This window comes from Phocoena phocoena, chromosome 5, assembly GCF_963924675.1.
Source record: "Phocoena phocoena chromosome 5, mPhoPho1.1, whole genome shotgun sequence".
Classification (NCBI taxonomy): domain Eukaryota; kingdom Metazoa; phylum Chordata; class Mammalia; order Artiodactyla; family Phocoenidae; genus Phocoena; species Phocoena phocoena.
The window spans coordinates 135,732,173-135,756,448 of NC_089223.1; the positions used below are offsets into that span (position 1 = coordinate 135,732,173).

General features: G+C 56.6%; 1 protein-coding gene across 1 annotated transcript in view; it reads left to right on the forward strand.

The window, feature by feature from the left end:
• SORCS2 (sortilin related VPS10 domain containing receptor 2) overlaps positions 1-24,276 on the forward strand; it is a 469,283-nt gene that overhangs the window by 284,452 nt on the left and 160,555 nt on the right. The window contains exon 3 of the mRNA XM_065877287.1: positions 6,925-7,024. Within this exon, the coding sequence (XP_065733359.1) occupies positions 6,925-7,024 (100 nt within the window). The remainder of the gene's footprint in view (positions 1-6,924; positions 7,025-24,276) is intronic.

A 24,276-nucleotide genomic window follows, 5' to 3' on the forward strand; every position in this document is an offset into this window, starting at 1 on the left:
TCTCTCCCCAGCAGGCAAGTTCAAGGGTCTGGCTGGTGCTCAGACATTAATCAAATCCAATCCTCACAGTTTCTATGGAAAACTTGCCCAGAGTGGGATACCCTCTCACCCGAGGTCACACAGCCTTTGGGTCTGGTACCTGGTGCCCCTCCATAGGCATCCAGCAAGCATTTATTGAGCCCTGGCTGCGTGCCTGACCTGTGGATTCTTGCATGATCTTGGTGACCGCTCTCCTCACTCCAACTGGGTCATCTGTAGGGACTTGAGGAGGATGCGGCATTACATTCAGGGTTGGTGCCCTGGGGCTGTGAGGGATTTAGATAAGAGTCAGGAATGTGAGACATTTAATTGAGTCATCCTTGTCTCAAGCTTGGTGAGCTCATAACAGAGATCTGCGCACTCTAGGAAAGAGACAGCGTCCTCCAACGTCGGGCATCTTGAGCGTCCCTGGGCATCTCCGGTTTGTATCCTAAGTGGTGCTTATTTTCAGCAGCCCTCAGACACACAGGGCGAGGCAGGGACCACATAACACTCCGTCACTTTCTACTTTCCTTTCTTGGAATAACTCTTCATAACACGGATACCATCGGTGCTAGACTTGTTCCTTCACTTGAAGTCTTTGAGAAACAAGCGGTCTTGGGAAATAATGAAGTGAAATATGGATACCTGCGTGGCCCCAGGCAACGAGGTCTGCCTGGGCAAGGGTTTCCCCAAGCACTGGTCTCGGGGTCGGGGAGGCCAGGAGCCCAGGGAACAGGCAAGGACACTGCAGGTGAAAGGCATGTGACCACTGCCTTTTCCATTCATGGGGACCCCAGGGACTCCAGCTCTCCGATGCCTCGAGGGGAAACCGATACCCCATCCTGAGTGTGTGCCCGGGAGCTCAGTCTCAGTAGCAGCGAGGGGGCATGGCCAGACCCCTGACCCCCAGACCCCTTCTTCTTGGCCTCATGGGATCTCAGGACTCCCCCGACCAGTGTCAGGCGAGGAGGTGGCCCAGGCCGTGGACACAGGGAAACACGTGCTGCTCTGAACTCGCCCATCTTCGAGCCCCACCGTGTCCTGCAGGCTTAGTGGGTGCCGGTGAGTGAGCCTCACCCAGGGGCTGACCTGACTTCCCCGAGCCACACCCCATCTGAAGCAGCATCCTCCATCCTCCGTGTCACCCGGGTCACCTTCCGTCTCCTCCCTCGACCTTACACCTTGCCATCCCCAGCTTCCGGGCGTGTGCCCTGCCCTTCCTTTCTTCTCCTCCCCACTGCCACTCCCTCCGCCTCAGTCACCTGTCCCACCCGCAGTCACCCCAGTCTTCCTAAAATAGTAGCGATGACAAACTCCTACCATGCGGGCTTTGAGACACTGTCAAACACTTTTCCCACGGTCACTCGGCTCACGCCCTTCCAGATGGGGGCACAGACCTGACCCTGCAGAACCCCGCTAACACCCTGCAGACTCCACCCACAGCCTCAGCCTGTCCAGACCAGCGAGTCCGGTAGGAATAGGATGCAAACCACGCGTGGATTGTCATTAAAAAGTAGAAACCGGGGACCTGAAAAGAGCTGGAGGAAACTTAAAGGCATATTACTAAGTGAGAAAAGCCAGTCTTGAAAAGGCTACAGACCAATAGATGACATTCTAGAAAAGGCAGAACTATGGAGACAGTGAAAAGATCAGTGGTTATGGGAGCGGGGCCGGGAGGGAGGGTGCATAGGCGAGCCCAGGGCATTTTAGGGCAGTGACATTACTCTGTATGACACTATAATGGTGGACACATGTCACTGTACACTTGTCCATAGAATGTCAACCCAAGAGTGACCCCTCACATAAGCTATAGACTCTGGGTAATGATGGTGTGTCAGTATCGGTTCATCAGCTGTAACACACATGCTGCTCTGGCGGGGGAGGGAGGTGCATGACGTAATGGAGATTATGCACGTTTGGGGGCGGGGGGACACGGGAAATCTCTGCACCTTCCTCTGTTTAGCTGTGAACCCCAAACTTCTCTTAGAAATTTAACTCTATTAATTAAAGAAACAGGTGCAATTAATCTTAATAATGGACTTTTTAACTCAGTATATCCACAATATTAGGTCAACATGCAATCAATATAACATTATAATGAAATAGTTTACATTCTCTTTTTTAAAATTTATTTATTTAATTTTGGCTGTTGGGTCTTTGTTGCTGCACGTGGGCTTTCTCTAGTTACGGTGAGCGGGGGCTACTCTTTGTTGCGGTGCACGGGCTTCTCATTGCGGTGGCTTCTCTTGTTGCGGAGCACGGGCTCTAGGCACTTGGGCTTCAGTACTTGTGGCATGCAGTCTCAGTAGTTGTGGCACATGGGCTCAGTACTTGTGGCGCACGGGCTCAGTAGTTGTGGCGCACGGGCTTAGTTGCTCCACAGCCTGTAGGATCTTCCCCAACCAGGGCTCGAACCCGTGTCCCCTGCATTGGCAGGTGGATTCCTAACCACTGCACCACCAGGGAAGTCCAAAATAGTTTACATTCTTTTTTATCTACTAGCGGGGGCTGTGATCCAGAGCAGGCCCAGATCTCTCTGTGGCCTCTGGGTTTGTTCACACCTGCCCCCGTCCACCTTGCCAGCCTCTGGCCCCGTCACCTCTCTCACAGTTCACTGTAGCCACTCTTGCCCCCAACCTGCTCCAAAGCCTTACCTTAGACCTGGCTCCAACGCCCACCTGTGGAAGGAGGAATAATACCCCCCAAAGATGTCATGTCCTAATCCCTGGAGCCTGTGAATATGTCACGTGGCAAAGGGGACTTTGCAGGTGTGATTAAGATGGGGAGATTGGGAGGGAGTTCCCTGGCGGTCCAGGGGTTAGGACTCCTCACTTTCGCTGCCGTGGCCCTAGGGGAGCTAAGATCCCGCAACGTGCGCGGAGAGGCCAAAAAAAAAAAAAAAGATGGGGCAATGGGGAGATGATGCTAGATTAGCCCTGTGGGCCCTGTGTAATCACAAGGGTCCTCAGAGGAGGAGTCCAAGGGAGGTTTGGCTACAAGTGAAAGAGATGTGACAATGGAAGCAGAGACCGGAGGATTTGCTTCGAAGATGGAGGGTGGGCCACAAGCCACAGAATGCAGGTGCCTCTGGAAGCTGGAAACAGCAAGGGAACAGGTTTTCCCCTGAAGCTTCCAGAGGTGCAGAGGCCTTGACTTTAGCGCGTAAGACCGTTTGGACTCCTGACCGCCAGAACTGTATGATAACGCGTGTGTCTTATTTTAAGTTGCTGAGTTTGTGGTAATTTGTTCCAGCCCCCACTGGAAACTCTACAGTCCCCTCTTTGGTGACGGCCCCCCAGCCAGCATCGGCCTCCCTCTCCTTGGAGCCTGTCATCCACCAGGAACCCCTCAAGGACAGTGGGAGATGAAGAGGGCCTGGGATGGGGCGGTGGAGGTGTTGGGATGCAATGTAAATGATTTAGGAGGAAGAGTCAGCAAGATGGATTAGCTGGGCAGTGGGGGCAGTATGGGGGCGGGGCAGCTAAGGATGGCCCCTGGCCCCGGGCGGTGTGACGTCCCCCTTAGAGTCTCCCAAGATTCTCTGGAGGTGTCCATCTGTCTGCTCTCTCTGTCACACAGTGTCTGTCCTACTCACCAGGGGATGAAGTGACTGGCGCATAGTAGCTACTCAATAAACATATGTGGCAGGAATGAATTTGAACAAATAAAGAAATCTGAATTCCCAGTCCCAGTGTGATGCTTAAAGCATAAAAGAGCTGAACAAATGTTGAACGAAAGAGTGAATGAATGAATGCACTGATGTCCCAGTCTCTGGCAGGTGGCCTGGGACTTGGGGCTAAGGGCTATCTGAGGAATTGGATTTGCATTGTCCGGCGGAGTGAGGTGTTTCGGACGCTGCCACAGCTGGTGATGCAGTGGCAGGACTTTGCTTTAAACAGATCCCTCCTTCCCTGTCCAGAGAGAAGGGAGAGGGGCCCCTGTCCTCAGGGCCTTTGTACCTGCCCTTCCCTCTACCTGCGATGCTGTACTAGTTCCTCGGGCTGCCATACAACGTACCACACACTGGCTGCCTTTAGACAATGGAAATTGTTGTCTGCGGTCTAGAGGCTGGAAGTCTGGGATCCAGGTGTCGGCAGGGTTGGTTCCTTCTGGAGGATCTAGGGGAAATCTGCTCCATGCCCCTCTCCAGTCTTCTGGGTGTGGCTGGCAATCCTTGGTGTCTTTGCCTGTCTCCGTGGTCACATGACGTTCTCCCTGTGTGTCTGTGTGTCTCTGCCCACATTTCCTTCTTTCAATGACACCAGTCATTGGATTGCGGCCCATCCTACTCTAGTATGACCTCATCTTAACTTAATTCCATCTGCAAAGACCCTATTTGCAAATAAAGGTCACATTCACGGGTTCTGGGTAGACATAAGTTTGGGGGAGACATTACTTAACCCAGTACAGGTGACTTTCCCACAGCCAGGCACTTAGCACGTTCTCTTCCTTCCTTCCCGTCTCAGCCCAGACATCACCGGTCTGAGGGCCCTTCCCTGCCACGCTCTCTGAGACAGCAATCCACTGCCCCCTCCATCCCCCTACCCTGTTTATTCTTCTTCCCAGACCTTGTCTCCTTTGACACGGCTATAGTTTTGCTTATCTATCTATCACCCTCCTCCCCGGGCCCCACTAGAATGTAGGTTCCCGGGCAGCAGGACCTAGATCCCACTGGCTCCCTGCTGTGGACCCACACCAGCAGGTGCCCTTGAGTGAGCAGGTATGAACAGGCTGCTGTGGCCACAGGTTGGGGACTAGGGGGCAGGCTGGACCCTGGGGAGGCAGCTGGGCCGGAGAGGGAAACAGGATGGAGGGAAGGAGTGGACTGCCCGCTGTCTGGAAGGCAGAATCGATGGCAGGTCTTAGAGATGCTTATTGGTGTGAGGTGAGGGGCCAAGAGGCTCAGAGGTTACCAGGCACCGAGCTCCAAGCACAGCTGTTCGTGTCGGGGGCGGGGGCGGTTCTAGAATTTCCTGGGTCTCTGGATCAGCCCTCTGCCAATGGGCCTCTGACTCCCTCCTTCCCAAAGAAAATCAGTTCTCAGAGGTTTTGACAGTAAGTGCTTCCCCAATTACACCTCCAGTGGGGCTGCTTTGTTCTCTCCAGCGGGCCCTCCCTGGGGAGGCCAGGGGCGGGCAGAGGCCCAGGGGACCCTGCTGGGGGTCCGGCGGGGTGGCCCCTGCTGGAGTTCCCAGGGAGTCAGAGGGCAGGGGCTGCCTTCTGTCCTGGCCTGGGAAGGACCTTGGGGCTTGAGGACTTCCAGGGACATGGGGCCACTAAGCACAAAGGCCACAAACACAGCCCATCTTCCTGGAGCCTCAGTGAAACAGAAGGCTTGGGGAAGAAGCAGGGAGGAAGCACCGCCCTATAGAAAGTGCTGAGGATGTACTATGGGATGGAATTGAAACACTGCCAGTGGGGTGCGGTGTTTACGCTGAGCAGCTCCAGGCCTCCCCCAGGAGCCCAGGCTACACTGGGCAAGTCTGACACTCACGGCCCGGTCCAGCCCCTCCGTGGGCCCCGGTCCAGCCCCTCCGTGGGCCCAGAGAGGGGAAGGGGCTGCTTGGGCCGCCTGCAGGCCGGGCTCCACACGGTGCTAGGGTCCGAGGACAGGAATCCAGGTGACTGCCCCGCCCCACTTCCACCTCCCATCAGCTGGGATTGGCCGCCCTTGGCCCTGGAGCTCAGCGCCATGCAGGCCGGTCTCAGTGATGATCAGAAAGATGGACGGCCCCAGGGGGCACCGGCACGGCAGGCCTCAGTAGCCTTGGGCTCCCACTCCTGGCCCCGTCCCCGCCTTGGGGTGAGTCTCCTGACCGGTCAGAAGACAGGACAGCCTGGGAGAAGCTGAGGTCTCTGGAATAACGCACGTTGGTTTAAGGACTGGAGGCAAAGTGCGGCCTGGGCCTGACCGTGTGTCCAGCTCTCTGCGGCCGCGGCACGTTTGAACCAGCTGGGCACAAGGAGTGCTGGGTGCTGAGCTTCAGCATGGAATTAATCCCATGTCCCGACGCGTTGGTTGCCGTGATATTGCCCGTGATGTCTTATCTCCCTCTCACTGCTGCGGCCGCTCTGGGCGGAGGTTAGATCTCAGAGATCCTCTCCTGCAGCTCTTGCCTTACGGACGGGAAAGTGGGCACCCCCCTGGGCGGCAGGGACTGGTCCCGGCTCGGCTGTGGCGAGCGGATGCTGACACCCACTGGCCGGCACGGGGATTGGGGTCTGATTCCCAGCAGCTCTGGAGCTTGGGTACCTGCTGCCGCCACTGCAGCCCTGTGGGTGCACGTGGTCAGGGCGGAGGGTGCATCTCGCTGGAAGAACTCAGGGTCCAGAGAGGGAAACAGACAAGCAGACAGGCCTCAGGGCAGCGGGGAACTTCTAGAGAGCAAGCAGGGCTCCAGCTGCTCGTGGGGGGCCCGTGCTCGCATCCTGAGTCGGCCACCTGTCAGCTGAGTGATTTCAGGCCAGAATGTATCCCCTCCGAGCCTCCTCCTGGCCCTCTGGTCATCTTCGAGATGGACGTAGTGATGTAATCTGTCCAGGTTTTCCGAGGAATCAAACAGATGGAAGGACCTAGACGTGGCCAGTACATATGAGACCCTTTGTAACCAGTGAGACACAGATACAGTAAAGCTAACATAGACCGTGGACCGCCCAGGGCAGGTGGCTTGTGGGAAGACAGGCTGGCATTCGCAGCTCCAGACCTATGCTAGTGCTGGGTGTCCCTGAGGGAGCCCCAGTCTCCTCCTGGTCCCCTGGGGCATGCTGCTCCGGGGAAAGGGAGAGGATACACCCGAGGGTGTCCTGGGCGCTGCACCCACACTGGCGGGGGACACCGTGTGGGCTGGTTACCTCTGCACGTGGAGGGGCCTGTCACTGACAGCTGTCTTCCTGTCCTCCCAGGTCATCGGACTTCGGGACGTCCTACACCAAGCTTACCCTTCAGCCTGGCATCACTACCGTCATCGACAACTTCTACATCTGCCCGACCAACAAGAGAAAGGTAGGCTCTGCACGGCGGGAGCCGCTGCCGCCTTGCTTCTCCGGGATCCTGACGGCGGGGCAGAGGTGTTTACCTCCCAGCTGCCTGCGTCACCCTTCCCGCTTCCGCCTGAAATCATTTGGATGAATTAAGTTTTAAAGCAGCAGCTGGGCCTTGGGAGAAAGTTTGTCCTGGTGCGTTTGTTTTCCCCTGCCCTGGGCCAGTGTCCATCCAGGTAGAGCCGGGTAGGGGCAGGGGTGGCCACTCTGGAGGGGAGAAAGAATGTCTCGTTTTGGTCTGGCGTCCTTGGATAGCAGCGAGGAGCGGTCCCGATCTCCTGCAGGGTCTTTCAGTTGTTGATTTGGTTTTGATTTGGCTTTGGTGTCTCATCTGAGCTTTACTTTCTGTTTTCTCCGTCTGAGCGTGTCTTCTGACTCTGCTGTCTGCCTGACTGTGGGATCAGGGAACTCTGTCGTTTCCAGGCTACGGCCGCCTCCACCAGGTTCCGTGAGAAGACCCTTTTGCAAAGCCATGGTTGCCTCCTAGCCACCTCGGGACCCCAGACTGAGGTCAGAGGAAGCACCCAGGGCAGAGCCGTCCTGTGCACTTGACTCCATGCAGGGAAGTAGACCATTGTCACAGAGAGGAACTTGGACAGATCAGGTTCCTCCTGGGAAATGGGATGTCACGCCAGAGAATTGTGACGTTGGGGATTAGAACCCAGAGCCCAGCCCACGGGCACCGATAGATGCCCTGACGCAACGTAGAGCCCGGAAAACCTCTGTAGACTGACGGGAGTCCCGGGAAGAGAGTCATCATTGCCAGATGGCCGGATGCGGAGGGCACTGGAGGGTTTGCCGGTCACGCTGACGGCACATTATTGGGCTCAGAGGAGTCGGTGTGTGCGTGAACTGGGCAGGTTCTGCAGGGACCGAGGCCCCATCGCAGAGGTTTCGGAACGTGAGGACTGATGTGCATTGCCGTTCCCTGGGAGCTGTCCAGGGAATCTTGATTGGCACTTTTTAATGGGATGTCAGCTTTCTAAAACAGGTCTCTCCCTCTGCCAACACCCTTCCTGGACTTTTAATGCTGTAAAATCTTCCTGATGGACAGAATTGGAATGCAGAGGTGGGGAGGGCTGCTGGAGAGGGGGGAACTTCACAGGGACACCGGTGCCTGCCCGGAGGGGACTCGGGACTGAACAGAGAGAGGCGGGGGTTTGGTTTTGCCCGGGTCTCCCTGGGCCCTGCTCGGGGACTTCACGTGCACGATCTCACTCTGTCCCACAGGGACCGAGGAAGTAGGTGTTATTAACCCATTTTCCAGGGCAGAAAACTGAGGCATAGGAAGGTGAGACTTAGCACTTAATCACACGGCTGGTGTTAGGAGGTCTGGATTTGACCCCAGCCTCATGTGGGTTCAGAGCTGAGGGGTTTTCTTGTGCAGGAGTGAGAGCAAGTACGGGGGAATGACCCCCCAACTACCACCCGACCCCGACTCCCCGCAGCTCAGCCTGCGTGCTCCCCGAGCTGTCCCCGTCCCGTGTCTGGTCGGCCCCATCCCGGGCTGGTGAGGGGTCAGCGCTGGGATGCAGCCCTTGCTCTGCTGGGAGCTCAGTGCTTTTCCCGCGTGCCGTCCCCGCTCTCTGAGCCACAGGGTTCTGTTGGGGGGTGGGGGGGGCGGTCAGCAAGGGAAACGCCCAGGCGGCACCCTAGCCCAGGCCTGGGTGCAGCGGCATGTACATAGAACAGGGACCTTCGTTGGCCAGGAGAGCTGAGTGCTTGGAAGGGGCAAGGACAGACATCCTGCTTCCCTGCCCGCTGTCATCTCTCTCCCTGGGGCCACTGTGATTTGGATGCGAGACAAGGGAGGGCTGCCGCGGGCTGGTGCTGACCCAAGCCAGAGGCCCCGCCATCACCCCCAAACTCCAGCCAGCAGTGGACACGGGAGGCCATGCCGCGCATCTCCTGTACGTCCTCCAATTTCTATCTGTCTAGCCAGCCCGGACCTGGAAGCTTCTTCCAAGCTGACCCTGCTGTCCCTCACCAGCTGGGAGGACCCACAGGTGCCCAGATGTGACAGTGGCTCCAGGGCCGGCCCCAAACACCATGTCCTCCTTTGGAAACGAGAAAGGCAGAGGCAACAGTGGCAGTCACAGAACGGGGAGTCTCTGAGGCGTGAGGTCAGGGAAGGCTGCCGGGCTGCCAGCAGTGAGGCCAGACAGACCCTGGTCCTGCGCAAAGCAGCCGCTGCTGAGCCTGTGTCCTGCTGTGAAGGGGGTGGCTGGGGGTTAATGAGATGATGGGCGGGGGCTCAGCAAAGGGGCTTCTAGGTCACGTAGGGCATCCGCGCAGGCAAAGGGCACCAGGAGTGAAGCATCAGTTTTGGCTACCTGGGGGCTCGGGGCAGATGGAGAGCTGGGGGCTCTGATTGGGGTGCCCAGCAGAACCTCCTCTGCAGGCCACATTGGGCTAGGGATGCAGGCAGGGAGACGTGTGCATCTTTAAAAAAAGATAGGACATGATCGGCGATGCCTGTGAGAGGTTATTTGATAATTTGGACATTTAGCCTGGAAATATCGCTGGGGATAGAGGCTGGGTCTGCTCGGCCGCTGTGCCCAGCACAAACTCTCAGCCAATGTTAAAGGATGAATGCGTGCATGCATGAATGAATGAATGAATGAGCGAGTGCCACAAGCTGCGGCCGGTCCCGCTGAGTGGACGCTATTGCCGAGTCGCCCACCTGACCCGCAGACTCCACCTGCACCTGGATGGGGCCTGTAGGCGTGGAGCCCGAGGCTCCTTCCTGGGGTTGCATGGGGCACCCTGCATTTGTAGGGTAGCCTGGGGGACAGCACCCAGGCCGGGGAGCCCTGTCCTCAGTCCAGTTCTGCCATGACCCTCCAGTGAGGGGACATCAGGGAGGTCCCAAGGTGTCTCATCTCTTAACGGGGGCAATGATGGAGGGGAGATTGACAGGTGAGGGCTGAAGGAACCTCACTCATTACTCTGCCACTTAAGATATCCGCTGAATCATGGCTCCCAAGTGTGTCCCCTTTCCAATCTCTGGCACCTGTGAATGTCACCTTATGTTTTAAATGCATGTAGGAGCAGAAAAGCCACAGTCCCTGTCACAGAAAAAGCTGATGTGAGACCATGTCAAGTAAAGAACTGGAAGCCACAGGGGCTGGAGAAGGTAGAGGGGAGATTTGGGGGCCACGGGCTGGCCTTCCAACTTCTGAAGGGCGGGCCTAGGGATCGGGAAGCAGTCCAGGCAGACTGCTTGGTGGAAACTGGATTTTACTCAGGTCCATCTCCTCAATTGTGCACAGCCCATAGCACTCAGCCAACACTCAGGAAATACGGGTGCAATGGGCTGGACTGGAGATGGGATGGGACCCCTTCAGGGAAAGAGATTTCCATTTAATAAAAGGAAAAATTTCCCCGTGATTGCATTCATTTTTTCGTTCATCTGTAGCTTTTCAATTCCTAAACCACCCACTGGCGATCATTCTCAGTGTGCCAGGCCCTAGGCCAGAACCAGACGTCAATCATAGTCATTTATTTGTGCAGAGGTGGGGAATGACTGGGGGGTTTGCATCATCCCTGCATTGCCCAGATGAGAAAACAGAGGCTCAGGGGAAGCTGGGAGAATAGTCCAGGTCACCCAGCTGGTAGGTAGCAAAGCTGTCACCAACGCATCAAACATATTGTGTCTCTGTACTTGGCATTGAGCAAGGATTTAAATCCAGTTCTGCTAGATGCCAGAGCCCCCTCTGTCATAGCTTTGAACTCACCAGGCACCCTGGGGCAAAGTTCCAGGGGGCAGATGGGGTTCCCCACGTCTGTGCAAGCCCAGCGCAGCCTGCTGTGCTGGAAGTGGGGAGTGTGTAACCCGCTGTGGCTGGACAGGGCTCGATCTGACCACAGCTGAGCTGTGTGACTCAGGGCAGATCCTGTTTCTTGTCCAGGCCTCAGTGTCTCCCTCCATAAGATGAGGAGGTTGAACTGGGGGTTCTCCAAAGCCCCTTCCATCTCCGGCATTCTGGGCTCTCCTGGTCTCCTCCCAGGGGAAGAGCAGCAGCTGGGGAATGAGAGGCACGTGGGCAGAGCCCAGACTCTGCTCTGTTTACCACGTGTCTTGGCTTCTCCTCCGCAAGAGGGCAGGTTTCACCAGATGTCCAAGCTCTGTCTCAATCCGACCCCCATCCATTCAGCAGATGTGGGTCAAGGTCCTACTGTGTGCCAGGCTGCATGCTTGGTGCTGGAGGGTGAGAACCCTGGGTCCAATCTTGTAAATATCAGTTGTACATTAAGCACCTACTATGTGCTGGGGCCCTTTGCTGGGCGCTGGGATGTGAAGGTGAACTGGACAGGCAACTTGATCCTTCCTGAACCTTTGAGGCTCTGGTGGAGCCCTGGGAAACCGAACCCTCCTGCTGCTTTTTTGTGGGAGGAACAAGAAAAGGGGCCAAAGTCGGCCTCTAGCGGGACAGGTTTACCCCGGAGTGAGTGTGATCTGGGAAAAGACGGGGTTCTTCGTTTGCAGGGGCGCCTGCTTCAGCCCGGGCGGAGGGTCTACCTCTCTAGTTGTTGGTAATGGATAGGCTTTGCAGGGAGATGTGAATGCTATTAGGGGTCCATTCAACGACGACAGGCTAAGCAGTACTTTATAGCTTCGTAAGAGACCACTTTGCAGCCTGTCTTACAAAATGAATTCCCTTTTATTTTTGTCTTGCCTGTAGTATAATCAGAGCTCCCGCCTTGATGCCCATGGGCGAGGCATTCTACCATTGTCATGGCGTGACCTGAGACCCTGGGGGCCCTGAGGATCCCTCAGCATCCCCCGTATGCCTTCCGTGCTGTCTGGGTACCCGATTTGGCTTTGGACTACCAGCACATTTCTGACGCAGCATGAGAACCCCATGGCACGGGGAGAGGGTGTGAGGGCACAGCCCGGGGGAGCTGGCCGCGGCATGGAATTGCTTTCAGGTGTCATGTGAATTTTCACTTTACTTCATGATATATCAGTGTCGGTTTGAATACTAAAATCACACACACACACATTTTCAACAAAAAGTCTTTGTTAACCTGATGACCCAGGACAATACTCTTGTTTTAAGCCTCAGAACCCCTGGCCCAGCCACCAGCGTGGACCCTCTTGGGTACATGACTCCTAATTGGAGGAGCACAAGGTCAGGACAAGATCTCCATCAATTCATCTATTCGTTCATTCTGCTCACTCATCTGAGACGTTTTGAGAAAATGCCACATGCCGAGCACTCAGGATCAAAAACCGAATCTGACCAAAATCTTGCCTTCGAGAAACTCAGTGTCGCAGACAGCGAACCGTGGCTGGTCGCGATGAGGAAGAGCCCGAGCTGCAGAGGCTCTTTATGTATCGGGCTCCGTGTTAGGAGCGTTATGTACGTTATCTCTGATCCCTGCAACCCCTGGCAGAGTCAGGGCTTGTGCGCCATCTCACAGGAGAAGGGACCGAGGCCAGACAGGTCCTGGAGCTTCTCCGAGGCCACACGCCAGTGGACAGCTGAGTCAGGGTTTGCACCCTGCCCAGGTGGCCCTACTGTCACTGCCCTTCCCACTGCCGGGTCCACCTTTGAGCAGCTCTGTTCCCACACCTAACAGCCTGTCCTCAGGGTCACCGAGGCCGCCCCCTCCAGGCGGCGGGAAGCCTAAGAGAGAGGGCACAGGCCTGGGAGCCGGGTTCAGATCCCAGTGCAGCAGTTGAACCAAGCTCTCTGGACCTCAGAGCTCTCCCTGGGGAGACGGGTGGTGCTGTCTCCCGCCCCTGCTGCCCCATTGGTGCAACTGTGTCCTGCAGCTGAGGTGAGGCCGGGGCTTGTGAATTATTCTACAGCCCGTGGCATGTCTGCTTCCGTGGGACTCTCAGTGTGTGAAAACATGAAAGTAAGCACCTTCTTCCACTCTTTGTCTCTGGATGTCTTTTCTGTTCCAGGTGTAGAACAGGTCCTAGGCACTCTCTGTCTCTCCATCTCTGCCTCTGTCTCTCTCTCCTCTACTCAGTTCCCCTGCCTTTTATCCCAAACCTGGTCTCCAACCCTGAGCCCCCTCACTAGTATAGAGGCCCCTCCAGGCCCTCCCTGCTGTGGAGGCCCCTACCCCTTACCTGGCAGCCCCTCCCCTCCGGTGTGGAGACCCCACTCCCTCCCTGCTGTGGAAGCCCCGCCCCCTCCCTGGTATAAAGGCCCATCCCCTTTACTGTGGAGGCCCTGCCCCTTACCTGGTATAGAGGCCCCGCCCCTTTCTGGTATGGAGGCACTTTCCCTTCCCTGCTGTGGAGGCCCCTCCTCTCTAGTGCAGAGGCACCGGCCTGCTGTTGAGGCCCCACCCCTTTCTGGGTGGAGCCCCGCCCCTCTTCCCTGGCAGCGGACGTCTTGGATCAGTCCCTGTCTTGTTTCCTGTTTTGGCCCCGCGGTGCATGGTGGTGGACGGCCCTTGGGAGGGAGCCGAGGTTAGCTCCGTCCCATGGACACGGCCACCTGCAGACCAGGACTGCTCGGTGGGGCGATCTCTGTCGGTTCCCCTCACATGGAGAGTAGCAGCCCCTGGCAGACTTGCTGCCCGCTGTGTCCTGCGGGATCCCCAGACCCTGTTTCCAGAAGCTTGGAAGCCCAGGATCTGCCTGTGTGTTTAAAAAGCGTTCCAAGCAGCAAGGACTTCGTTTTGTTGGTTTCTCCTCTCATTGACATGCTTGTGCAACTGTGTTATACTTTGCTTTGAAATCTTCTTCCCGAGCGTTGGTTGACCAGCATTTCCCTGTTCCGGCCCAAACATCTGACCAAGGACATGCCATGAGGAAGGGACCGAGGCACCAGCTCTGAGGGGGTTCGCCTCCTGGTGTCTCCCCTTCCTGGTTCTCTGAGGTGTAATTTGGGGATTAAATGAGGTGATGCACGATGCACGACAGTGCCTGGCCCCTGTGTCGAAGATGCAGCGTCTGCGTTGTACAGCATCGGGGGGCTAGTGCCCCCACCTCTGAGCCAGGCACAGTGCCTGGCACACAGCGGGGACTCTGAGAGGACCAACCTCGCCACTGCGCATCCTTCCCAGGCCTAACAGTGCCATCAGGCCTGAGCCTGGACCCCTACTCTGTCCTCCCGTCATCCTGGGAGGACCTGCCTTCTCCCTACTGTCAGAAAATGGGCTTGAGATGCACATTGAACGTAAGGCAGCAAGCTCAGGGGTGTCCATATCTGATCTGGGCTGCTGCAGAGCTGGCCACATCTGCGTCTGTGGCTTTCCATGGCACAGGGACATGGGCGCCCTGCTGCAGTGCCTTCACATGTAGCGCTTACACTCAGGACGCCTCGCCAGACCCTGGGACCTGGGCCTGGACCGGGGCTGCCACTTGAATGTGAAACACTCGGGGAGACGCCAGATGCACCCTCTTGGTGTGTGCTCCATCGACGGGAGGAGAGGCTGGGCACCCACAGCATTAGTTCTGTGGGATGGGAGGTGCGCAGGTCTTGTTGATTTTTGTTTCTGCTGTAGGTTTTTGCCTGCCAGGGAGCATTCATGGCACCCTGTGCTCCTGCATGCTTGCAAATTGAAGTCATGCCTGGATGACACTCTCCAGGCAGGATGCACGCAGGCCGTGGGGGGACCCAGGCCTCCCTGGGAGCCCCGAGTGGGCTGTTCTCAAGGACAAGGCTGGAAGGGTCCATGGGATGAGATCAGATGTGCTGGTTTGCTTATCTTTTAAGAAAGTTCTTTTGTTGTGGTGGGGAGGCTGGCATGGACTGAAGGAGAGTCCACTCTTCACCCATCCATCCATCCACCCACCCATCCATCCATCCACCCAACCACCCATCCATCCATCCACCCACCCATCCATCCATTCACCCACTCACCCACCCATCCAGCCATCCATCCACCCACCCACCCATCCACCCACCCACCCATCCACCCACCCATCCACCTACCCATCCATCCACCCACCCATCCATCCACCCACCCATCCATCCATCCACCCACACACCCATCTATCCATCCATCCACCCACCCATCCACCCATCTACCCATCCACCCACCCATCTACCCATCCACTCACCCACCCATCTAGCCATTCACCCACCCACCCATCTAGCCACCCATCCACCCATCCATCCATCGACCCGTCCGTCCACCCATCCATCCATCGACCTGTCCATCCACCCACCCATCCATCCATCCACCCACCCATCCATCCATCCACCCACCCATCCATCCATCCACCCACCCACCCATCCATCCACCCACCCACCCATCTAGCCATCCACCCACCCATCCACCCACCCATCCATTCATCCACCCACCCACCCACCCATCTACCCCCATCCACCCACCCACCCATCCACCCATCCACCCATCCATCCATCGACCCGTCTGTCCACCCATCCATCCATCGACCCGTCCATGTACCCATCCATCCATTGACCTGTCCATCCACCCACCCATTCATCCACCCACCCACCCCCCCATCTACCCCCATCCACCCACCCACCCATCCACCCATCCATCCACTCACCCACCCACCCATCCATCCACTCATTCAGCCATCTGATGGGCATCTGTGTGGCTCCAGCACCTGTGGGGTCCAGGTGAGCAATGGTGAGGCTGATCCTGGGTGGGCAGGGACACGGTCAGGAGACATGTTGTGATTAGATGATGCCCCCAGTCTTCTGGTATGAGCAGTGGGTGAATGGGGGTGCTGTTTCCTGGTACAGGGGAGGCCCTGGAGAGGCGGTAGACCTTAGGGGGAGCATGAAGAGCCCAGGATGGGATATACTGTGTCCATTGGCCTGCAGCCTCCAGAGGTGATGCCCAGGAGGCCCTCAGCGTGGCCAGGCCAGAGCAGGAGACAGGTCAGGGCTGGCAGCACAGAAGAGCTGTGTGTGCCCACTGCGGTTCTGATTCCATGGGGTGGGCTCTCAGGGGGCTCCCCTCAGCCTGGGCAGGCCTCTTTCCTGTTCCGGAGTCCTCTGGTCAGCCTTGGCACACTGGACGAGGCAGATGGGGTGGAGTCTGATCCCCAGCACCCCCAGCTCTCTGAGGGTAAAGCCAGGACTCCCGAACCCCGCCCGCACGGTGCCCAGGTGTCACCCCCTTCCCCGGATTGGCGCTCAGGACATGGCCAGATGCCCTGAGATCAGTTACCAGGGGTGGGAGCCCAGGCCCGGTGGGAAGACAAACCCGATTGCGGGGGCCTGCGGGGGCTGGGAAGTAGACCTAGTGCCGCACAGGCCTTCACTTCCAGTCAGCGATGTGCTCCGTGCTCCATTTCCCCAGAGCACCGAGTGTCCTCTCCTGTCCATGAGAAAAATGGCTCAGTTGGGCCTGTCGGTATACAGAGCTTCTGTCTCAGAAAGTGTGAAACTCTCGAAACTTCAGCTAATGTGTGGAAAATGATGCCCTCTTAAAGCCAGTAGGTTGTTGCAGGAGAGAGGAGAGAAAGGGGAAAAGCCTTACTTCTCAGAAAACACGTCTCCTGGGCTGCGGCCTCTGGAACTAATAAACAGAGCAGGAAAGAGACTCTGGATTTACTCTGTCTTCTGCAGATGGTGTGGATTTTGAAACCCCAAATGCCACAACCACAAAATCAAGTAGAATGTAAAAGGGCCATCCCGGGGGCGTCTCGGGGCCCCCACCTGTGTGTCAGGGGCTTCATCCTCTTCGGCGGGATCCCAGGGACCCCCTGATGCACACCTACTGTGTTCTGCTCAGTGCTCTGTGTATGCACGTGTCCGTCCATCCGGGCCGGGTGGAGTGAGAGGGAGAGAGGCCGGGCTGGGGCCGGGGAGGCGAGAGCGATGGGGAGTCACCCAGGGGCACAGTGGCACCCCAAGGCAGTGACTGCAGCTGACATGTTAGAGATGAGGAAACAGAGGCTCACGGAGTGAGGTGATGGGGTGGCGAGCGGGACGTGCACGTGTCTCTCGGGGCCCCACGTCACATGAGTCCCCACTCTCCCGTCGCTGCAGGCCCTGGGAGGCCCTGGTGTTTGCCAGACCTGTTGCCCTCACTTGACCCATAAATTGAAGCCTTTGGCTGGCTCTGTCTTCAGGGCAAACCAGGGTGTGTGTCCTTGGCCCAGAACCACCTTTGCTGCATCACAGAGACCTGGGAGGTGGGGGATCGCCATCCCGGGGAGCTCAGACACTTTGAGGGGCTCGGGCTTGGTCTCCAGTTCGGCCGACAGCGAGTGGGCACTGACCCCGGTCCCCTTGGTCCTACTCTTTTTCCCCCGCCCCGGATGGCTGGGGGATGAGGTGCTTGCTCAGCTGCATCGCCGGCCTGCCCAGAGGGGGACCCCGGAATGGGAAAGCTCTTTCCTCCTCACCTGTAGCGTGGACCCCCCTCCTGGCCCATCGTGGCCCCGTCTCTATATTGGACGTGGCCTCCATCGCAGTGACAGAAGCCCTGGCGGGCTCAGTACGAGGTACATAATGGATGGTGCTGTCCTCTGGATGGGAGAGCAGGTGATGGGTTTATTTCCCTCGTGCCCGAGGGCCGCCAGGGGGACCCACGAACCCAGGCTGACCACGCAGCGCGGCACTGCAGGTCATCCACTGTGTCCTGTGCAGCCGGTGTGGGGAGGGATGCTGCCTCCGGGCTGAGTACACTGACTCAGTGCAGACCTCATCCTCGTTTCCCATGGTACCCCCGCCCAGCATCCCTGTTAAGTGAGAGCCGGGCTTAAGGAAACTGCTTCCGATCAGCTGTTGGCCGCAGCCCGAATTTCACCCCTCTTCCCTTCAAAGGCAAGTGCTCAGAAAAGAGTGGTAGATGATGCATTTGTCCTTATGCATGGAGGCTCTTAGGAAACTTGAAGGACCATAGCCTGGTAAAAACGACTTAAAATTGAAAGTGGTTTCCGCAGTGGGGGAAGCCCAGTCACCACGAGGAGGCCCTGGATAGGTTAAGAGCGCCCCCAGCTTCTGGAATCTTTTTTTTTTCTTTTTTTTGCATCAGCACCTTTGTTGAATTTTTTTCCCCATGGCTCCACCCCGTGGCTGCAAGATCAACTCCTATCCTGCCGTGTAAGCTGGCCTTCTCCAGGCCTTTATCCACAGCTGGTGCCGCATCCCCGCGGGCACACGGGCAGAAGCCCAAGCGTGGTCCTCTGCACTGCCAAATTCCTCACCCTCCACACCCCACCCACTGTGGACTCCTGCCAGCGCCCTGGGCCTCTCTCCATGTCCTCTGCCACCCCTGCCCAAGCTACCCTTCCTCTGACCTGGCTCAGCCCAGTAACCTCCCACCATCACCCCAGTCCCCCCTAACCTGCGTCCGTCAGCTTCCAGAGCTCAGCTCGGCCCGGGCCGCCTGGCCTTCTGTTGTTCTTCGTGTGAAGCCCAAACTTCCCGCCTCCCCAGCCCGCAGGCCCGTGCCCTCTGACCAGCTGGCCGTCAGAAGTGGTGATCCCTTCCAGCTCAGGCCCTTCCCCGTGTTCCTCCAGTTCAGGGTACACCCTCCCCGGGCCACACCTCCCCTAAGGCAGTTAGGACAGACGACACCTCTCCATCCCCTTGCTAGGGCCAAATAATGACCCCCAAAGATGTCCACATCCGAATCCTCAGAACCTGTGAATATGTTACTTCTCGTGGCAAAGAGGGAAGGAGACGTGACACTGGAAGCAGAAGGTCACAGGGTGGTAGGGGGAGAGAAGGGAGCGGAGAGACTGGAAGATGCTGCGCTGCTGGCTCTAAAGACGGGAGAGGCCGCGAGGCAAGGAACGCAGGCAGCTCTAGGAGGTGGGAAAGGCTGGGAGTGGGTTCTCCCCTGGAGCCTTCAGAAGGGAAGCGGCCCTGCCCACACCTGGGCTTCAGCCCAGCGACACTGATCTGGGACTCGGACCTGGAGAACGGTAAGACAATACACCTGTTATTGTAGCCCTGAAGCTGTAGTAATTTACCGCAGCAACCATGAGAAACTCACGCACTACCCAGGGTCCCAGGGTCCCCAGGCTGCCAGGGTCCTGAGAATACCGCGGTGTCTGAGCCCGTGGAGAGCCAGGCACCATCGGGTTCCACTGGGGTCCAGGTCATCCCACACCCTTTTGGTCCCATTGCCATCTGGGGTGAGGGTCGAAGGGCTTCTCCTGGGAATGGAAGGAGCTTTGTAATGTGAGGGCCTGGACGGAAAACAGTGGGCAGGCGTGTGGCCGTGGATGACACTGGAGGGCGTGGTGATGCTGGCTCAGGCGGGGTGGGGCGTTGACAGCAGCCCCGGCGAGAGGAGGGTGCGGCTCCTCTACATCCCAGCAGCGGAGACGCAGGTCCTGGATCTAGGAAGGACTGGGACTTGGGGATATCTCCTGGGCCCCTCTGAGCCTTGTTGGTAAAATGGGCTTCCTCATCACAGGGTTTCTGTAAAGGTTGAACGAGGTGCTTTCCGGGGTCCCGGGCACGGGGTCGGGCACCGAGCCATTGCCGTTCCGCGAGCATTGCTGTGTGTGTGGATCATTACTCACCGAAGCCACACAGCAGCTGAGCCACAGGTGTCCTCCACCTGCAGCTCAGAGAGATGAAGTGATTCTTCGGGGTCAGGGCAGTGTGGGAGGCGTGGAGGAGCTGGAGCCCCGTCTGGGCGGGGGTTCTTACTGTGCCCTCCCTGCCACCCAGGCTCTGTGGAGGGTACAGGGCAAATCCACGGTGAGGCAGAGGGAAGCCCAGGGAAAGCGCTTTGTATGCATATTTTCGGTATGCGCCTGTCACCCGGCTTTGGCCGTTGCATTCTATAATTCACAAAGGTACTGACCATGCCTCGCCTCCCCGCATGTACAAATACCCCGGTTTCCGGGAATCCGGCAAGTTGTGTGGTTTATCCGGTGGCTGCCCACACTAGGAGAAATTGTCAGACACAAGGGAAAATACAAATCAAGGGAACAGAGTGTCTCATGTACGTACATGGATTTGATTAGTGAGGAGAGTGGGACAAGCCACCTCACCCCTCTCTGAACTAGACGTTGGTTGGAAATGGGGATATCAGCACCGACCTGTGTCATTCTCTGAAGGTCTTTATGGGAAGGACTTGGGGCCGTGTTAGTGCAGTGGGAAGGAGGCCTGATTGGTCAGTGGTGTCAGGCTTGGGTGCCAAAGGGGTAGAGTGGCAGCACCCATGTCACATAGCAGCTGTCTGCACGTGACCTTTGTGGGGCCTTTTATTTCTAGTGCTTTCTGTTCTACTTGTCTTCCTTTGACAAACCAGCCACCAAATAAATACCCCCCACCATGCTGACTCATTTGAGTGCAAGTAATATGAAGTCACTCAAACAAGAAGAGTAATACATTGGCTTATGTAACTGTGAAGACTAGGGGTAGGGCTTCCTTCAGACACAGCTTGATCCGGGGCCTCTAACAGTGACAGACATCAGGAATCAGTCTGTCTCTCCCCACCTCTCGGCTCTGCTCTCCTGAGCTTAGGCTTGAGTTTCAGGCACAGTTGGGTTGTTTGGTGGAAAAGATGACCTCTGGCAGCCCCAGGCACATGGGATCCTTGGCACCATGATCTCAGAAGGAGCAGGGGTCCTTTCCCAGTAGTTTCAGCACAGATCCCAAGGAAGACTCCCATTGGCTGGGCTGGGATCATGTGACCTGTTCCTGAAGCAGTGGGTGTGGCCAGAGGGAGCTGGTGCTCTGATTGGCCAGGTCTGGTCATGTGTTCTCTGGGGGGCAGGGTCAGCCCACCCAAGTGGAATATAGTGAAGGGAAGATGGGTCCCCAATCCAGGCAAGCAAGGTTTTGTGAACAAGAGCAGGTGGAAGAAAGAACAGCCCATGTGTCCGCATCAACCAGCATTTACTGACATTGCTTCTGTTGAGTTTCTTCTAACTATACTGTTAAAAAAAAAATCATTCTTTATTTGAGGAATTTTTCTTTCAAATCTCAAACTCCCTCTTCTTGCCTCTTTTAACTCAGCAGTAAGTGTATATTTTTAGCTTGAGAGAAAGACCTCACAGCCAGCCTTGTCACAACTTGCTTTCCCGTGGAGGTGCCCTGCCCTCACAGCGTTCCAGATGTGGACCCCAGTGAGGGTGGGGGGGCCTTTTTGTGAGGAGCTGCGAGGTGGGGAGGGTTCCCCATGCCAGCAGACCCTGAACCCAGGCCAGGACCTGGGGCACTGATAATCTACCTGTCACTGGTTACTTGCCCTGCTCTTACTGGGGTGGGGTGAACTTGGGCAGCCACTGGCCTCTCGAGACCCTGTGTCCTCAATGTGACATGATGCGCTCTGCACAGGAAAGAAAAAATATGTCAAAGCTTATGAAGGGCCCAGCACCCGCCTGGGCATGTAGTAGGTGCTCAATTAACGCCTGTTCCCTCCCATGAGCACCCACAGCCCACTGTATGCACAAGGCTCGTTGTCAGGGTCCATCTCATCCATTCTCTCCAGACCAGTGGAGGCTCCTCCTGGGCCAGCACCACGTCTTATCCAACTTTACTGCCCAGGCCCGTTCAGGACAACAACATCGTGGGCCCCAGGGAACTGACTAGAGTGTACCACATCAGCTCCCAGCGCTGGGGGCATTGGCATCAGGAGACGCAGTGAGCCCTAGCGTTTGTTCCCAGAGGCTGGAATGAGTCCAGCATAGCTCAAACACAGATCTGCTGGTGAGCAGGGCTGGGGGAGGGCTGGTGGCGACTGGAGATAGCTACTCCTCTTTTTTTTCTTTATTGGGGTATAGTTGTTTTACAATGTTGTGTTTGTTTCTACTGTACAGCGAAGTGAAGTAGAGTTCCCTGTGCTACACAGCAGGTTCTCATTAGTTATCTATTTCATACTATTAGTTAGTGTATATATGTCAATCCCAATCTCCCAATTCATCCCACCCACCCCCCTTTCCCCGCTTGGTGTTGTCCCTATGTTTGTTCTCTATGTCTGTGTCTCTATAAAGAAGATGTGGCACATATATACAATGGAACATTACTCAGCCATAAAAAGGAGCAAAATTGGGTCATTTGTAGAGACATGGATGGATCTAGGGACTGTCATACAGAGTGAAGTAAGCCAGAAAGAGAAAAACAAATATCGTATATTAACGCATATCTTTGGAATCTAGAAAAATGGTCCAGATGAACCTGTTTGCAAGGCTGCTCCTGTTTACAATGCAGGGAGACAGCGTCTTTTTGTTCCTCGTGTGTGTGTGTGTGTGTGTGTGTGTGTGTGTGTGTGTGTACCAGGGGGGCTCCCTGGCCCTGAGCAACCCTAACACTGTGCTGTGGGGAGTAAATGCTGGAGTCAGTGGGGACCTGGGTTCCGGGCCTGCCCCCGCCTTGTCCTCCAGGGCTGCCTGCAGAGGACAGCATCTCTCTGGGCCTCAGCTTCTGCACCTGCAAAAGGAATGCCAGCCTCCTGCAAGTCCACGGCCCCCCAGCACTGCAGCTTTTTGTGGCTGTGGGGCTTTGGTGGCGGTCAGCAGAAGCCAGTGCAAGGCTGCAGCAGCAGAGGGATCTTTACTGGAAAGACGTCAGATGGAATTAGAACCACGGGAAAGTGGCCGGCAAAGGGCAGGGAGGCTGCAGGGGCAAAGAACCCAGCGTCACCCACCCCCGTGTCTCCGAGGGATCGAGGATTTGCCACTTGCGAAGGCAGAGGGGCCTTGATGGATGGTCTCCATGTGACAGTGGGAGGTGGGAGAGTCTCCCCAAATAAACGGGAGTGGGTGCCTGCGACCACACATCCTTTGTCCTAAGGGGGAAATAAAAGGTCCAAGTGTCCGAGCCCCTCTGTCCGTCTTTCTGACAGGGGACCACAGGGTACGGTAAGAGACAACGTTGGTTCCAACGTGACCCTCCTGTTTGTCAGCCAGGGTGCCCTTGGACCTGTTACGTAACGCCTGGGCCTCCTGGTTCCTCTGTGACAGACGGATGACGGCAGGTCCATGGGGGCATAGCCGCTGTGCACCGTTGGGGGCTGAATAAGGTCCCCTAAAGACGCCCCCATCCTAATCCCACAACCTATGAATGTCACCATAAATGAGTGGGAACAGGGATTTTGCAGACGGGGTTACGTTAAGGATATTGAGATGGGAGATTATCCTGGATTATCCAGGTGGGCCCAATGTCATCACAAGGGTCCTTATCAGAGGGTCCGAGTGAGAGAGTGAAGACACTGCACTGCTGGCTTGAAGACAGAGGAGGGGCCACGAGCCAAGGAATGCGGGCTCCTCGAGAAGCTGGAGAAGGAAGGAAATAGATTCTCCTCTGGGGTCTCCAGAAGGAACCAGCCTCACTGACATTTTGACACTTTGACAACTTGATTTAAGCCCCATAAGCTTCATTTCAGACGTCTGATTCCAGAACGGTAAGGTAATACATTGGGGTTGTTTACAGCCACTAAGTTTGTGACGCTGTTGCAGCAGCTACAGGAAATATCACACGCTCCCGGCACCCGCTGTCACCTTCCCTAGCATTTCAGTGGGAGAGACGCCCCGCAGCAGGTTCCCAACCAATGTCACCTCCTCCACCCTTTCTCCATACGAGGGACGCCTAGAGGTGCTGTGGCCACAGAGGCTCCCACCCGTGAGGCAGGGACTGCAGACCTGAGACCCACCATCCTTGGTGCTGTCACCTTGAGAAAGTTCTAACCTTTGGCACACGCTTGCCACTCACCATCTTTGGAGGGGCCCTTCCTCCTGCAGTCTGGAGAGAGCGGTGAGCCTGCTAAATGGGGAACCGTGACCCGCACTTCCCAGGCTGTGGGCGGACATCCTTGTTCGGGTCAAAGATCTAGCGCCCTGGACCGGCAAGAGAGCCCCAGGGTGGGGACAGGGCTGCTGGGGACCAGGGGGCCACCTGCCCAGCTTCTGTCTCAGCCTTTGTTTTCTACCTGGGGTGTCTGATTCCAGGTTGAGCTTTGATAATTGCGCTAACAGGTGTAGCGACTACCAGGGACTTGGCCTCTCCTTCCTGCGACTCTGTTCCTGAAGTTTTTTTGGCCACCCCCTTGATTGCTTTTAGCTTGCCATGCAAGAGATGCTGGATGGAGCTATAAAAAATGTGATTGAAATTCTTAAGGGAAAATAACTTTGCTATCGCTGGTCTGAATCTCTCAGCCCATCCTCCCCTCGTTCCTACCCCGAGAAAGGATTGCTTTTATAAATGGGATTCTTGGGCCAGAGCTCGGTGGGGCCTGTCCCTCCTGCCTGGTTTGGTGGGTACACGGTGACCCCCTACTCTGTGCGCTACCGAAAAAATTAAGGACCCTCCTAAGGCCCTGCCGTGGTGAGTCTCAAAGTCCAGGAGAGCTGAC